At 41.9% G+C, this 15,493-nt stretch overlaps 1 protein-coding gene across 1 annotated transcript; it reads right to left on the bottom strand.

Annotated features, from left to right (window-relative positions):
- Nucleotides 1-261: 261 nt before the first annotated feature.
- get3 (guided entry of tail-anchored proteins factor 3, ATPase) lies at nucleotides 262-15,487 on the bottom strand. The gene is given in 10 exon segments (XM_052041935.1): nucleotides 262-2,329; nucleotides 2,332-2,389; nucleotides 3,520-3,531; nucleotides 3,534-3,563; nucleotides 3,565-3,723; nucleotides 6,482-6,589; nucleotides 7,748-7,897; nucleotides 8,832-8,987; nucleotides 11,713-11,860; nucleotides 15,259-15,487. Coding segments are annotated over 10 exon segments (1,029 nt in total). The 5' UTR covers nucleotides 15,399-15,487; the 3' UTR covers nucleotides 262-2,261.
- Between the last annotated feature and the right edge of the window lie 6 nt (nucleotides 15,488-15,493).

Raw genomic sequence — 15,493 nt, forward strand, 5'->3', positions numbered from 1 at the left:
CCCCAGGATTACTTGGAGACGTGCAGAATGTCACAAGCTGTTGCTTCACTGCTGGGTTTGAGGAGAGGGATGCACAAAAAGAGAAAGGACAAGGTGCAGGGACCCAGCTTGTTTCCTTCCTCGAGGCTGGGGTTCAGTGTTCAGGTGCTGGGTCTACCCTATAACCAAAGTGCAATGAGTGTACAATACAGATCGAGAACTTCTAGCGTGCATAAACACGGCACCAGGGCAGCCAAAAAGGTCACTCAGTATCAAAGAATATCTGGTGTGGGATGAGAAATTTATTCTAGGTTTAAATAATAAATTTTAGATGCCAGACACTTGTCATTTGTAGCTTAAGAACAGACATTCTTAAAACAGCCAACTGTTCCTCATTATGTCCCCCCTCCATCTCATTTGGTTGATTCAAACTCATCACCCCTGCTCCCAAAGAGATCTGTTGATCCATTAGCCAGAGTACTTTACAAAAACAATCTAAAGTGGGCAAACAGCAGAGGGAGGGCAATCTGGTGCTTGAATGCATCAGTCCGATGACTTTTGGCCTCCACCTCCTCTGCAGTTGCAAAATTAAAACCCAATCCCACTCCACCTTGAACCTTTGCTGGTCCCTGTTTGGAATGAGCTTCAGGCTGCAGAGAAAATATTCAACGTTCACCTCCTGGTACTTAAACCAAATGCATTGAATTATCTCATTGCTGACAATCATTAGTTTTATCACCCAGGGGACTTAATTTGCTTTACGAGTTGCCTGTTGCCTCAGAATTACCAACTTAGTCACCACAGGCTTCACATACCCCTATGAAAATACATCTGCTGGAGAACAATTCTTTTGATTTACTGAATTTAATCTCCCACATTATGAGCTTCCATCTTCTTCTGGAGGAATACACCATTGGTGTCATTCAGCACATTCTAGCACCTTGTGTGTGCCCATTTCTCACGTATCAGACACTGTGATAGCTAACATTTGAGCCCAAAGTTGTTCACATCCATCACCCATTTTCCTGGACAGATGAGAACTATTCAGGAATAGTAGCCAATTTTTCCCCTTTCCCTACTGTGGGCATCTTCTCTGCCATGACCAGAGCAAAAATCTGAACTGTTCTTGCCAAGCCCAGGGATCAATCATACTGGGCTGAAATGGCTTATTATTTTAAACCAGTTGAGCCACTGCATGAAGTAAAGTGACATTTACCTGGCTCTCCTCTCCCCCCGCACCACCCCCCCACAACTCAAGGATCTGCATCAAGGCCAAGAACAACTCAAACACTTATCTGGCAAGTCCAATGCAGTATTATAAACATTTGAAAGTACCATTCTAGTCAGGTATTCTTAAGTTTCTTCATTAAAATTTAACAAGTCAGGAAAATAAGATTCCATAAAGCATGGGCAACAATTGCAGCAGGTCTACAAGGATGCTCAGTTAAATGCCAGGTGTACCAAAACACAAAAAGTCCTGCAACACCTTAAACAAGTAACACTGGCTAAAAAGGTGAAACTTGACAACTGAACAAAACAATCAGGTTTTCTATTGTATCCAAGGTCTACACTAGACCAAGATACCTTATGGAGGACAGTGTACCCAGAATAAGAACTGGTCTAATGTAACAGTCACAAGAAAGATTATTAAATGAGAGTATGTCCCTATATCAGGAGAAGGCTCCCACTGACATCATTAACTCTGTTGACATGTAACAAACGTAACGTGGAAAAAGTTGCTAGTGTTAAGGATTTAATGGACTAGCTTCACAATGTCGATACTGCAAATTCTCTCAACATGTCACAATTGCTTCATGGTAGAATTGCTACTTCATTTGTGAACTATGCACTTCCTTTGATGACTATTACATTAGAAGTGAAAAACTGACCCTACACTGGAGTGAAACTCCAGCTGCCATGGGGCTGCAGTGGGTCAAGTCTCAAGTCAATGGCTTACTTTAGAGGGGATAGGTAAAGACCAAAGGGGAGGAAGGCTGGTCAAAGCTGGAAAGTGATTGTGTAAAGTTTGCAAGAGCAAAGATCTAGATCAAATTTGTTTTGCTCCACAAACCCAGCTCTGACACAACCTATAGCGGCCCCGAGTAGTCAGTATTTCTCAAAATTACGTCAACAAAAAACCAAAAATCCTCACCTGGCCCAACACAATAAAATAACATCCACACATCCCCTCCCCATGCGTGTTCCTATAAACATAGTGTTAATAAATTACAAATCCTAGGTTTCCTTGCGTCAGTATTGAAACGGAATGAAGGAAGTCTGCTTCATTTACTGGGTGGCATGTAAGGTTCAAGCAAGAGCTTGGAGAAGGTATTGACTTTGTCAGTGCCCTGACTTCATGAGGTAACAGTGGGAGCTTCACGATGTGAAAATCTTCATACAGATCCTCCATCTGGAAAGAAGAAAGCAAAGCTAAAGTCATCTCCAAAAAGGCAGAAGTGCAAACAGTGAACAATCCCCAAAGGCAGAGAGCCGCAGAAAGAATGATGCACTTGATGGACTAAAACTACTGAGGAAGTCACAATTCACAAACCTAGGTAAGTACATCAAGTCACCAGGTTTATTTTGTCCAATGTACAATGGGACTTATAAAATGAAGCACAAACCTACTTTTAAATAGAATTCCACACCTTAAATTTACTCTAACAAAAGCCATCTGGTTGTATTGCTCAATGTGTAGATCACTAAGGGATGACCTAATCAAGGATAGATCAATTGATTCCAAGAGAACAAAAAATACTTCAACACTTCAAAACCCTTCCTTGAAAAAAAAACATAATATCCTCACCAACTCATGGGAATCGAGCTCAAGATTACTTGGATGGGTTGAGGAACATCTGGAAGGCACAAGTACTTCCAGGAATATCTCGGATGGGAAGCCAAGTATAAACAGCAGGAGGGTAGAACAATGTAAGCATCCCAGCCACCCACTGTCAAGTAGAATCTGTGACAGAGCCTGCAGATCCTGTGTGGATTAATCACCTCAGAATTGGGGTGCAAGTCAGTCACCCTCAATCCTAAGGGACTGTAAGAAGAATCAAGGGCAGATGATTTTGGTGGTAGTTGGTAGGTAAGCTTTTGCACTAGCACTAAATGCATGGTACTGTATCAGCACATTTCAGTTTTATTGACTTCAATAGAACCAAAGTGATGGAGCCAAGTATAAGCGACCAATACCTGTCCACACATTATCACAGGTTGCCAAAGATGAAACTTCCTAGAGACATTTCTCTGATAGGGAAAATCCAGACAAAAGCACACAATCATAAGATTAGGGCTAGCCCATGAAGGAATTAGTTTTAATCTAAAGAGTGATTAATTTCTCTTAACAACTTTATATTTTGATTTTCTCATTGGGTGCAGTCAGTCTATAATAACCTTACTATTGGCCCCATAATGAAATCCAACTTTAAGGAGAATTTAAACCAACCCAAACTTGCAGTTCAACAGTCCCAGTCACCAGTAATATTTTCTGTACATAATAGTTCACCCACAAGAAAATTCATGCCTGCTGCAGTATACCTGGTCTAGGTATACTTTGATTGGATTTTGTGCCGTGCCTCACAACATCCTACAAGGTTTCTCCCCAGGGTCTGGGAACACCAGTTGGTTTACAATAATGTTGTGGGTGTCAATTTTGCACTTTGCCAACTCCTGGATTAGTCGTTCCGTTTCATACAAGGATAGAAACTCAGCGATGCACACGCAGATAAACGTGGTCTGCTCCTGCAAGATGCAAAAACAAAGACCGTAGAAGATATCAAACTGACTGCATTATTAATACTAAAAAGAGACTAGCAGAAATAATCACATTTTATCTCAATGTAGTTTGTGTCACTTGGTCCCAACTTTCTCCTGCTTCCCTCCTGGATGTCTGTGAGTAGCACTTCTAGAGCCAAGTGTGTGTTCAGATGATTATGCACCCAAGTCCCAGTGATTATGGAACATGGTCTAGGCTGGCACTCTCTAGACTGCCCGTCCAATGCAACTCTGGGCTGCAGGCAGTCATCTTTCAGAAGAGATACCAAAACACCACTCTTGCTTTCTTAAGCAGCCACAGGAGATGCCAAGATGCTATTTTGATTCTACAATCAGTATCATCAAAACATTATCTAGTCATTACTACTCAAGTCATCTTTTTGTATTTAATTAGCAACTTTTCAGTGTAGGAAATGCTGCATTTCAAAAGTACTAATTAGTTGTAAAACACAGACATTCCGAAGGCCCAAAAGTTCTGTACAAATCCCACTTTTGTTAGGACAGATTCACAGGAATTGTGTAGTGTTGAATTATTCTGCACGGCTGAGTTATTGTGCATCATGTCAGTAACCTACATTGCAGCTAGAGGAGAATTACACTGAACAATCACAGCACCTGCTGGTTCCAGGTCTATTCAGCCTCCTTTACCTAATTAACTGCTTTTTCCTCTATTCCTTCTGTGCTTCTTGCTTCTACTTAAATGTACCTAATGCTATCCACTCAACAAAACTGTTGGAAGTAAATTCCATACTCTCTCTCTGGATAAAATAGTTTTCTTCTGAATTCCCCATTTAGGTTTTCGAGAAACAATATCCTCTCTGTTTGGTCTGCTCCACATATAGAAAACAATCAAAGGTTTTCAGAGGAAAAAAATATTCGTTATCCATCCCTGTTAGATAACCTTGGGATTTCCAGTAACATCCTCATAGATCCACATTTCCCCACCTGCAGTCCCCAGTGCATCTGTATCCCTTTTATATGACAACCTGAACAATATACTTTGATCCAACAAAACTCTGGCAGAAGTTTAGCAAATCTTCTGTACTCTGCAATGATAGCTCTCTAGAGCTGAACTTCTACATTGATAGATGGGTAGGTGAAAGTGTGCTGCCAGAGTTCACCATGCTGATATTTAATGAGTTAAGAACATATCCAGGGAACTGCAGAGTAGTCCGGTTAAGGGCAGAAGCTTCATGTTATGGCATTATTGACCCACAGCACCACCTTTTGTATTCCCAGATCCCTTTGTTCTGCACCCTATTTAGATCATTACACGAGTTATTTCTTATCAAAAGTGCAAGTGCTGAATTTATCCTTGAAATTCACTTGCCAACTTTATCTCTGATGCAAGATTATTAATATCCCGCAGTCTGTTGCAGTCCTCCTTAGTCTTAACCATCCTTAACTGGTGGTATTGGCAAATCTCAAAACTGTTCCTTAGATTCCAAAAACCAAAGTCTTCCGACAGGTCCACTTCCACCTTCTGACACTCACGGCGGCTTTTTAATCCCACTCTCTGCTTTGACTTGCAGAGCTAACCAGAACACCATGCAGATTGTTCCCCACTTCACAGACTCCAGCTTCAATCATTGGGTTATAATACTTGAGCAAAAATTTTTTGAAAATCTAATTATATCCATAACATCTTCCTTAAAGAATAAATGAGTTTCAGGAAGGCTTTTGAAGTCCATTATGATTTCTAGACCATTTTCTACTTTGGGGATTCCATTAGTTTTTCTCACTCCTGACCTCAACTCGACTACTCTGTATTTCCCTGGATATGTCCTTAACTCATTAAATATAGGCATAGTGAACTCTGGCAGCACACTTTCTTTCACCTGCCCATCTCTCAAATATCCTCCAGACAGCTACATACTGATGGAACGCAAGGATATCACTACACAGCAGAAGGGAGAAAGCCTGGTAGCTTATCAACCACCACCACTGCTCTTAAGATTAAGAAGGTCAATTGTAATACCTCATTCCTTTCCCAGACAAAATACGTCCAGCTGAGGTTAAGAGATCTCAAAACCAACACAGGGCTTAACGAACCCATTTCTTTTAGAAGGGTTATAGCCTGGATCATTCAGGGGTAAAAAAAGTGGCTTGCCTCTACATTGAACTGTGAAAAGTGAAATTGTTGGACCCACTAAGAAAATATCGTGCCATTTGTTGACATTCAATTCATTGATGTCCAACAAAACTCCCTTTTGCTGCATGTCTCTGCCCAATTTGTACCAGATTCTGGCTTAGTGCAGTGGAATCACTAATATTATTACATGTGTAAAAGAGGCCAGCAGCACTGCAGTAAACTGAAGATACCAGTTGGTGTGAATGGATTAAACACACAAGGTGTTAAGCCAAAAAGTAGTTTACAACATATACGTTGAATGATCAGTCATCCTGACAGAGCTCACTGTGTACTTTATCCTCACTGCTCTGTGACAACAAACACTGACCTCTCAGTATTGCCCAAATATTTGACACAGATGAGTAGATACAACCTTATATTCAAGGAACCAGAACCCATTGGCTCAGTGATAAGATGCATATACTTTTGTTTGAAGACAGTGAAAGGAAAGAGCTAGTGAGTGTTTATTACTGTGGTTGCAGATCTGTGTGATAAGAGCTTAAAAACAATCTACTGCCCAACTCAGATGCTTGAGATAACTCCAGTTGAACTATTAAAACTCACTGATTTAATGTTAAATTACTGGATAATTACCGGGTCTTTAAACTGCTCACTGACTGAACGAATGACGGGCAAGGTCTCTTCCAGCTTTGATGCAAGTTGATCTGCATTCATATCACCAAGTCCGAGCATACTGCACATCTGAAATGCAGGCAGATTAAATACATTGATTCTACATTCAACCTAACCAAAGGTTACAGAGATCACCAACAATGAAAGTGACAATTATTCAGAGATGTGTACAAAACAGTCACATTAGTTATTTTAATTGAAGTCACTGCATGATATTTTAGTTACAGTTAAACTGCAAGGAGTTCTAGCTACTTTCATTTTAAAATTTCATTGAATTTAATTTCATCACTTGCCAATCATTAAAAGCAGGTTTTCCAAAATGCACACCACGAGATGTGAAACTGCCAATGCATAACAGGAAAATGTAGCACCAATTATATGCTTGTTAAGGGGAATAATCGTTCTGATAACTGATGGCATCCACTCTGTTACATCACCTGATCGTCAATTTTTCCCTTTCATGACATGAAGATAATCAGTATGTCCTTAAAAGCCAACATAAGTAAAAGGTACAGATTCAGCAGCACGTTTAGCTGTTCATCGAGTGGTAGAAGACCTAACCCTCCACAAGATTAAGTGTGATTCATCTCTACCTATCTAAAGCAGAGTAATTTATCATGTTGCAGAACATCAGAAGTGCTCAGACTGCAGGAACTAAAAGGGTCACCATGCTGTTGCAACAACTTAACCAACGTTTTATATCAATTTTTAGGAGCCCTGATTAGTGCCTCAGGAACAGAATAACAGTGGAATTAAATACAGAAAAATTCAATTCCTAACTTTAATATTCAATAATCTCTCACCTAATATTTTTCCTCCTCTCTATGGAGTGAATGCTTGGTGGAATAAGGCTCCCACTGGAGCCAAGCCATCTTAGACTGCAGCTCTTCACATGTAGATACAGACAGGAGGCAACTTGAGAGCTGATGTAGTCTTTCAGGTGCAGGCTGGTGAATGGCACCAGGAGCAGAAGTCTTGTTGGATTTCATTTGCATCCATTTCCTAACCATGGATATTTAGCCCTGCTGTAGCACTCAGTAGTGGCCCGATTATATTAACGCTCTGGACCCACCCCAACCAGCCCCCATCTTTCAACTCCATTCAGGGACCTTCTGGTATACAGGCATGTGCCAGACAGCTCTGCTAAATGAAGCACCAATCTTTTTTGTTTGGCAACAATTAACAGTCATTAGCTTAACTAACTTCAAACAGATCAGTGTAGTCTACCTGAGAGATGAAAGGACTGATCTGGTTCTTAATCTGCATTAGCCTCCCGAGACCCCTCTCAACGATAGTTGGGAAATTCAAGAGTCGCAGTGTGTGCCCTGTTGGTGCCGTGTCGAACACCACCACCGAGAAATTCATGCCTTCACCAATCTGTAAATTAGATGCAAACAGTTATTTAACAGAAAGACAGTACCAAGCCAGAAAAACTAAAGTACATCTAGCAGAATAAGCAGTAGGATGGCAGTCAAGTGCACTATCCAGGTGGCTCTAACATTTGGCTTTAGATTCAGGAAACCAGCAATCTGTGCCAGAATTTTCACAAACAAGAGATAAGATTCAAGCTTAAGATCTAATACAAAACAAAAATCAGGAAGCAAAGTGTCCATCCCTGATTATAAGATGGAAGACTTATGACACAATGTGCAGCAATGAAACATGGCCCAACCTATTTATGCCAACGTTAATGATCTACTTGCAACTCCTCCCTCCCTAGTTCATCCAACACTATTAGTATATCCTATTCTCATTTTACCAACCTCTCCTCGTCCCTGCTATTTCATACCTCTACCTTTCTGGACCACATCCATATTGTTCACCTCAAGTAATTATGCTTGTAAGTTGCACATTAAAGTGGTCGAGTAGTTTCATTCTCTGCTTATACCACCAGAGACACCTCGTCCACCACTTCCCACTCCCCAACCCCACCTGCAAGTATGCATGCCTACAGTTCCAGTGGTTCAGGGGGTTTTCCCACTATTGCTTGATCAGAAATTCATTTTGATCATTGACCATTCTTTTGTCTCAAGACTTTGCTGAAAGAAGTTTAAATATTTTTCTGGTTTGAACTTCATAGAAATTAAGAGCAAAGCACACATGAATATTCTCATTGTATCCACAAGTATTCCATGCTCAAAATAGCAGAAGGATTCTTCTTTCTCATTGGCATAGTTTCTGCACCAGTTCACAATATAGGAAAGATTAACTGAGATCTACTTAGAGGTCAGAGCCCAGAATGTTCTTTCATCCAGTTAACAGGATAAATTTCAGAGATGACCAAAGCTAGAAAATGTCCCCACTCCCCAGCACATTACCTCATTACTTCAGCATAGCTCATAGCTTCATCAATGCCTGGGAATGCACTCATCGCCTCCTGCATCATCTTCTTGCCCATGCTCAACATATTATCTTCTTCGAAAAATTCATCGGGTAGTTCAGCCACACCCAAGCTTGGATCAATTTCCTGCTCAATAAACAGAAAAAATAGCCAAGCTTCAGGCTTTCATCTTTAAAACCAAACTTGTATACAATGAAATGCCACAAACCTGATTTCTTCAAATAGGAAAGAGAAAACCAGTTGAATGCTAGGAGTTCCCCACATTTGATTCCCTGCGTAATGAATTAATCAATCCCACTTGAAGTAGGGTATACTAATTGGTCTCAACACCACAGACTACATTTGGTAATGTTGCTAGAGCAAAGACAACGATGCTACTGTGTGATTCAGACAGATTTTAAGCACATAACTTGTTTGCAACCATCCTCCACTCATACTATTTCCTTCTGGAGAAGCTAAACTGCTTTCATAGGAGAAGGTGCTGCAGCTCCTGTCATAAAACTGTCTTTGATCTTCTCTTAAAATGATTATTTCCTGAGTGAATTAACTATTTGCTGTACATTAGTCTGTTTAAGTCAAGACCTATACCCCAACCCACTCCTGAATCACTGATGTTAATAGGTACCTTTTTACTTCATACAAATTAGGAGTACAAGGAAGCCACTTGGACCCTCAAACATGTCCACCCTGGAGTAAGGTTACGGCAGACCCAACTGTAACCCCAGCCCTGCATTCCCATCTACCTACAGCAGCATTTTACCTTGTTTATCAAGCATCTAGCTATCTCCAAGTAAAAGACAGAAAAGAACCATGAGTCAATTAGACATTAAGACTGATGGGAAGGTTTACTTAGTTAAGGATATCAAAGAGCAAGATGAGGCATATTAGAACATTCCTCAATCTGAATTCAATGAGCAAAGCCAAATTCATGCCAGCCAACCCCCCATTTTAATCCCATCCAGCATCATTCTGATAAAGGACACACTAGCCAAGTACAATTTTCTTCAAGACCAATACTCCAGATTGGATCTTGCCAAGACCCTAGAAGAGCAAATCTCTATTGTTAAAGAGGATTAGGGTTAGATGAAGATTGAGATAGTTACCATTTACCTAACCAATTATTTACATGTCTGACACATGCACTATTTATTAACGGTTTGAATATCACAATGATGACAATTCTCAACTCATGTATTCTGCAATGATGCACACAAATCAATGCTTCATTACAATTTATCTTCTGAAATGAACTGACATGCTTTCTAGTTTTGTATATAATATCAGCCCCATCTTTCTAAACAGGTATTCATACAATCTTTTCACATTCAACAAGTGATCGTTTCCACTAACAACCTTGCATTAAACACAAAGAAATAAAGCTAGCAAGTTTGAGTTCCATATTAATTACCCTTCTAACCTGAAGGCATGTGGCCAGACTAAAAGAGTGCAGAAACTTCGCACTCTATCTCTATCCTTTGTCCGGCTTTGCTTCTTACCCACCACCAAAAACAGTTGTGTCCAGAACTCCACACTAAACTTCCGTGCCAGCCTCTCATCCTTTTGAGTCACTCTCTTATAATCTGCCTCCTTCAAACCTTTGGTCAGTTGTCCTTTGTTTCTGTGTCAATTTTTAGCCAATTCTACGTCAATAAAGCATTTGGGAAATCTACATCATTACAAAGCTAATAAAATGCACATTGTTAAAATAAAAGATCAAAGGTCAAATGCAAGTATACAATAAATGGTAAAACCCCTAGGAACACTGATGTGCAGAAAGATCTTGGGGTGCAATTCCATAGCTCCCTGAAAGAGGCAACACAAGTAGGTAAGGTGGTAAGTGTGGCATACAGCATACTTCATCAGTCAGGGTGTTGAGTCTAAAAGTTGGGAAGTCAGCTTATTTGGAGTATTGTGTGCAGTTCTGATTGCTACATTACAGGAAGGATGTGGAGGCTTTGGGGAGGCTGCAAAAGAGATTCACCATGATGTTGCCTGGATTGGGGTGTATTGACTACAAGGAGAGTTTGGACAAACTTGGATTGTTTTCTCTGGAGTGTCAGAAGCTGAGGGGTGACTTGAGAGAGCCATTTAAATTACAAGAGGCATAGACAGGGTATGGTCAACAGCCTTTTTCCACGATGAAAAACATCAAAGACTAGAGGGCATAGGTTTAAGTGAGAGCAGGAAAGTTTAAAAGGACATATGAGAAGCAAGTTTTTTTGAAAGGTACACAGAATGGCATGTGCCTGGAATGCACTGCCAGGGGAGGGTGGTGGAAGCACATACAATGGCAACATTTAAGAAGCATTTAGACAGATACAGTGGTCAGCAGGGAATAGATGGATACAGACCATGTGCAGGCAGATGGGATGAGTTTAGTTTAGCATCATGGTCAGCGTGAAGGGCCTGTTCCTGTGGCTGTGAATCTTCTATGCAACTAAAGAGTAAAACTAGCAGTTGAGTTATGAATCAAAATGCAAATTAATATCTACTGGCAACACAAACTGAGGCACGGTGCTTCTCAATTTCCCCCTCCCCACCAAATCACCAAGGGGACCAAAATGGAGCCCATAGAAAAAGATGGCTCAGGATGGAGTGGGCAAATTTATCAAATTCTAACACAAGAGCATTTCTCCAACAATCCTCCAACCAGAATTACCTTTATACACGTTTCAAAGCTGTAACACTTTCCTCAAGATCCTTGAAATATAATATTTTAGTTCTCCATGCATCAGTAAACACTTCTAGTATAAAATGGCTGCAATATTTCTTATACATTTTGATATACTGAATTACTGAGCAAATTATGGAACACAGTTTGAACATTATCCTCTGCTTACATTTTACTTACCATAGCAAAGAGGTTGTCATAACCCTTTACTTTTGTTGGCACTTTGGAGAATTTCTGATCAAATGCATCAGAAATGTTATGGGCTGGGTCCGTGGAAATAATCAGCACAGTCTCTCGAACCTCTGACAACTGCACGGCCAAACTACAACTGTTTGGAAGGAAAAAGACTTGTAATTGTACAGCTTCATAGATTCTTCATAGAACAGTACAAGCCCGTCGGCCCACGATACTGTCCTGAACTATATGAACACCTACTCTATGAATCAATTTAAAACCTTCCCTCCTACACAGCCCATAACCCTCCATTTTTTTTACATCCATGTGCCTATCTAAGAATCTTTAAATGTCCCTATTGTATCAGCCTCTATCACCACCCCGCAGTGTGTTCTAGGCACCCACCACTGTTTAAAAACCTACCTCCTCTGACTTAAACAGATGTCCTCTGGTAATGGCCATTACCAACCTGGGGAAAAGGTGCTGGCTGTCCCACTCTATCTATGCCCCTCATGATCTATACACCTCTATCAAGTCACCTCTCATCCTGCGTCGCTCCAAAGAGAAAAGCTCTAGCTTGCTCAACCTTTCCTCATAGGACATCAGGCAGCATCTTGGTAAATCTCCTCTGCACCCTCTCTAAAACTTCCACATTCTTCCTATAATGAGGTGACCAGAACTGAACACATTACTCCAAGTGTGATCTAACCAGAGTCCTATAGAGCTGCAACATTACCTCATGGCTCTTGAACTCAATCCTCCAACTAATGAGGCCAGCACACCATACACCTTCTTAACCACCCTATCAACATGTGTGGCAACTTTAAGGGATTTATGGATTTGACCCCCAGATCCCAGTTCCTCCACACTGCTCCTGCATTAACTGTGTACTCTGCTTTCAAGTTCATTCTTCCAAATTGTATCACTTCACACTTCTCCAGATTGAACGCCATCTGCCACTTCTTTTCCCAACTCTGCATCCTGCCTATATCACGGACCTCCAGGCAGAATACTCTTCATCTACTACCACCCTCTGCCTTGTGGGGCAAGTAATTCTGAATCCATGCAGCCAAATCTCCATGGATCCCATGCCTCATGACTTTCTGGATGAGCCTACCATGGGGAACCTTGTCAAACACCTTACTAAGTCCATATACACCACATCCATCGCTCTAACCTTCATCAATTTGTTTTGTCACAGAACGAAGCAATTTTTAAACCAATGGAAACTTTCCATATAAATACACATAAGGGAGGAGAGGCAGCCTTTTATTTGCATGTATTTATTTATTTTAATACACAGTAAGTTCCCACAAACTTCAATCTGATAATGACCATACATTGTAGAAATGTGAATCGAGTTTAAAGATGTTGATCAGAGCACAGGGATTACTTCTCTGCTCTTCAGGCTGGTGCAGAAAAATCTTTAATGCCCAAATGAAAAAGCAGTGAGACCTTGGGTTAATAACATGCAAAAAGACAACATTTGCACTCAAGTGTACTTTGAATCAAAACTTTAAATTCAGATGTTGGGTGCGACCAATTGAACCTTAGCTGGCACAGTTACACCATGAACAAAGGTGATACTGTGGCAGATTTTAAGAGTCATTATTACCCCCCAGTCACACCCAGCTGATGTAATTCATGCCAACAAGCACGACCAATGCCCTCAGGAGAGTTTTCTACAATAATGGACCATGAATGCGCTGGACATAACTGCTAGATTCAAACTTGTATTTTCCTTAATCCTGGGCCTATAATGGCTTTAAGGGGTAGTTCCAATGGCTCTAGTGATTATTAATATCTCAGCCAACAAGAAACTCTCATCCAGTTCTGCATATCAAATCCTCACGAGTGGCAAATCCAATTATTTCTGGCACAAAGTCAACTTCTACTACACCACAGTCACAATGAATTTGAAATTCTAATTGAATATTTCACTAATACCCAGCTTTTGGGAGGCATACTAATGGAGGCAAAAGAAAGAATAGTGATGGAAACACTCAGCAGATCAAGTAGATCATTTGGGGCAGGGTGGGGGGGGGGGTTAGAGAGAGAAAAAAATGGACGCATGATGTCAATGAAAGGTTATCAGCTTGAAACACTGTCCATGCACGCTGCCCAATCTCACAAGTCTTTCCTTCATTTTGATTGTATTTCAGATATCCAGCATTTGCAGGGTTTTTGCCTTTACTTTCTGAAAAGAAAACTATCCTAAAGAAATTTCATCTCATATGGCTTTAAAATCTGTTGGAAGACAATGATTTCGCTTTTTTCCCTCCATAGTAATGTCAGAACCTCCAAGAACGTAATAATCAGGTGGAGGAGTAGACCATCTGACATTCAACAAGATCACAGCTGATCAACAACTTCAAATTCATTTCTTGCACTAACCCACATTCCTTAATACCCAGAAAATCAATTTCTGTTTTGAATGAACAATGACTGAGACTCCAAAGCCCTCCTAAATAGAGAATGTCAAAGATTCACCACCCTCTGCATGACTAAATTTCACCTCACCCCAGTGCTAAATGGCCTATCCTTATTCTGAAACTGTGATCCCTGGTTTTAAATCCCATGGCCAGGGGAAACATCCTTCCTGCTGAGAATTTTGTAAGTTTCAATGAGGCCAGTGAGGCCAGTTCTCATCCATCTGAACACTAGAGAATACAGGCCTAGCCTATTCAATCTAACAGCAGCAAACCATTACCCAGGAACTCATCTGATGAATCTTCATTACACTCCATGACAAATACATCAATTTTTAAACAAAACTGCCCACAAGACTCCAGGAACAGTCTCACAAAAGACACGTGTCAATAGAGGAGGACATCTTCACTCCTGAACTCAAATATGTCTGTAAAGACCAATATACTGATTGCCTTCCCGGGGAAAATAATAACTAATTCAAATGAACAACAGTCAGGTGGGCAGATTTCTTAAAGTGGCACAGTTTCAATAGAGCAATGACTTCTAATGATTAATACCACAAACTACAGATACAGCAAAGGATTGTCATTCTGTCGGGGAATAACTCGTCTTACATTAAAAATTCAGTTTGGGCCAGGTTTCAATCTAGCAGCAGCAGTCTGTATTTGTGCAATGCCTTTTAGTAGATTAAACACTCTGCCTTGAGACCCTTTATGATTAGAGGCAGAATTACCGGCCTAAGCACAGTGCAGGGCTGGGGACCGAGACCCCCCCCCCCAAGGAGGCAGAGTTACCAGCCCAGGGCTGGGGGCCGGGAGCCGGGGACGGAGAACCCCAGGAGGCAGAGTTACCGGCCCACACACGGGCCGGGGGCCGGGAGCCGGGGACCGAGACCCCAGGAGGCAGAGTTACCGGCCCAGACACGGGCCGGGGGCCGGGAGCCGGGGACCGAGACCCCAGGAGGCAGAGTTACCGGCCCAGACACGGGCCGGGGCCGGGAGCAGGGAGCAGGGAGCCGGGGACCGAGACCCCAGGACGTGCGGACACCGTGGCAGGGCCTCGGCAGCTGGAGCACCCCCGAGAGCACAGACCGGCCCAGCCCGGCCCGGCCCGGGCGCTTACCTGCAGGTGGTTTTGCCCACGCCTCCCTTGCCGCCCACGAAGATCCACTTGAGCGAGCGCTGCTCGATGATGTTGGTCAGGGTGGGCTCCAGCGGCTCCACGTCCACCGCGTCCTCGAACTCCTCGTCCGCGCCCGCCATCTTCTGCCGTCACGTGACCGGCCGGCGGGAGGAGGCGGGGGGGGGGGGGGGGGGAAGGGGACCGGGACCCTCCGGTACAAACCCCGCCGCCGGCA

Source organism: Pristis pectinata, chromosome 31 (assembly GCF_009764475.1).
Source record: "Pristis pectinata isolate sPriPec2 chromosome 31, sPriPec2.1.pri, whole genome shotgun sequence".
Classification (NCBI taxonomy): domain Eukaryota; kingdom Metazoa; phylum Chordata; class Chondrichthyes; order Rhinopristiformes; family Pristidae; genus Pristis; species Pristis pectinata.